Source organism: Galeopterus variegatus, unplaced genomic scaffold (assembly GCF_000696425.1).
Source record: "Galeopterus variegatus unplaced genomic scaffold, G_variegatus-3.0.2 Scaffold565, whole genome shotgun sequence".
NCBI lineage: Eukaryota > Metazoa > Chordata > Mammalia > Dermoptera > Cynocephalidae > Galeopterus > Galeopterus variegatus.
Window position 1 is genome coordinate 547,902 of NW_007726676.1, and position 1,648 is coordinate 549,549.

Sequence of the window (1,648 nt, forward strand, 5' to 3'; positions counted from 1 at the left end):
AAAAAAAAAGATTCACATTCTGATTCAATGAAAATGAAACCCACTTACCAATACAGTAGCCAGTTGTCATCTTGATTTCAAAGAGCGCAATGCTGGCTGTGTTTCCCTGTCCTAGTACACCTTCTATTAAAATCTGCACAACACATGGGGAAGAAGGGGAGTTAGACTTGGGAACACCATGTCTCCTTGGTTCAGTATTTCAGCTCTTAGAAGCTGTACAGCAATTCAAGGCAAAACAGGATTGTTAGTCTCAGATAATTGCTATTGGATACCAGTCTCACTATGGATGCATGTGTGTGTGCACACGTGTGCATGCATGTGTGTGCACATAAACACTTGTCCATATATACTGAGAACTTTGAGGTGAGCAAGGTGTCCAATAGAAGCTCAGACTCAGCTGTGTTCAGTGCTTGTCGTAGTGCCAATTGGCCACAGATGGAGAGGACAGCTTGTGTCCCTGCAGAAGTCCATCTTGAGGATGGTCAGGAACTGAGGACAGAGGATTCTGGGGAAAATCCCCTGGAGGGGGAGGAAGGAAGCACAATCTGCCACGGTGGTGGGAGACACCCACATGAGATGGGAGGCTCATGAATGAACTTATAGTTTCTATACCAATGAAAAATTGGAAAACTTTTTTTTTAATTGGCATCTGGCCCGTAAGGGGATCTGAACCCTTGAACTTGGTGTTTTCAGCACCACACTCTAACCAAGTGAGCTAACTGGACAGCCCTAATTTTTAAAATATTGTCTCAGGAAGTATTCCATTTATTTAAGATTTTCTTTTCTTGGTGGTTTTATTTTTTTTTTTTTTGGCAGCTGGCCAGTATAGGGATCCAAACCCTTGACCTTGGTGTTATAAGGCTGCGATCCAACCAAGCAAGCTAACTGGCCAGCCTGAAAACTTTACACAAAGAACAGACGGAAGCATGGCAATTCATGTGGCTAATTTCAAGGAATGTTACAATTCACATTTCGTCCTGTTTCTGAAAGTTCTAATAGCTTTTTCTTATGCGGCTTTAGCCTGATATTTTGCAATGCTTGTAGGTTTTGGATGTGATATGCTGGTAGATTTGGGAGAATGCTGTAAAAGAGGAAACTCAGACCACCTGTGCTCCTGCTCCCAACCACTGCCTGATGTGGAGGGACCCCAAGCAGACGTGGAGAGTAGAGTATTTCAAAACTTTTCAAAGAAGAAGAGGATGGGATAAGGAATTGAAAGGTAGGTTAGGAATGGAGAAAGTTTTCATGAAGGCTCCATTGTGTCCTCCTCAATGGCATGTTCTCAATAAGCGTCACACTTCATGGCTGAGCATGTCCAAACTCCAACCCGCTTCCTTACTCCAACCCTCACCTAACTCCATCTCATATTCTCCACCTTCCTTTTCCAGCACGTCTGACAGAACACCTTTCCTCTTGGAAAGGGAAACAGAACATGTCCTTTAAGTAACTTCCTTCTTTCAAAGTAGTTTCATTTTTCTTTTTATTATAGATAATGTTTGGCTCAAAATTTGTAGCAAAGAAACTATTAGGAAAATAACACACACATAGCACACACAATTTAGAAGGATGAAACAAAATTATAGGAAATGAGAAGACTCCCTAGAGCCATAGAAAATCAATTTCCATTGAAGGGGTTGGTTTAAGCCCT

General features: G+C 41.9%; 2 protein-coding genes across 2 annotated transcripts in view; both read right to left on the reverse strand.

The window, feature by feature from the left end:
* The window catches only part of MAMDC2 (MAM domain containing 2), a 93,240-nt gene that overhangs the window by 91,271 nt on the left and 321 nt on the right, over window positions 1–1,648 (reverse strand). The gene's annotated exons all lie outside the window — the stretch shown is intronic.
* Window positions 1–1,648, reverse strand: part of LOC103588388 (MAM domain-containing protein 2-like) — a 33,206-nt gene that overhangs the window by 30,048 nt on the left and 1,510 nt on the right. The window contains exon 3 of the mRNA XM_008570052.1: window positions 49–133. Coding sequence (XP_008568274.1) covers window positions 49–133 — 85 coding nt within the window. The remainder of the gene's footprint in view (window positions 1–48; window positions 134–1,648) is intronic.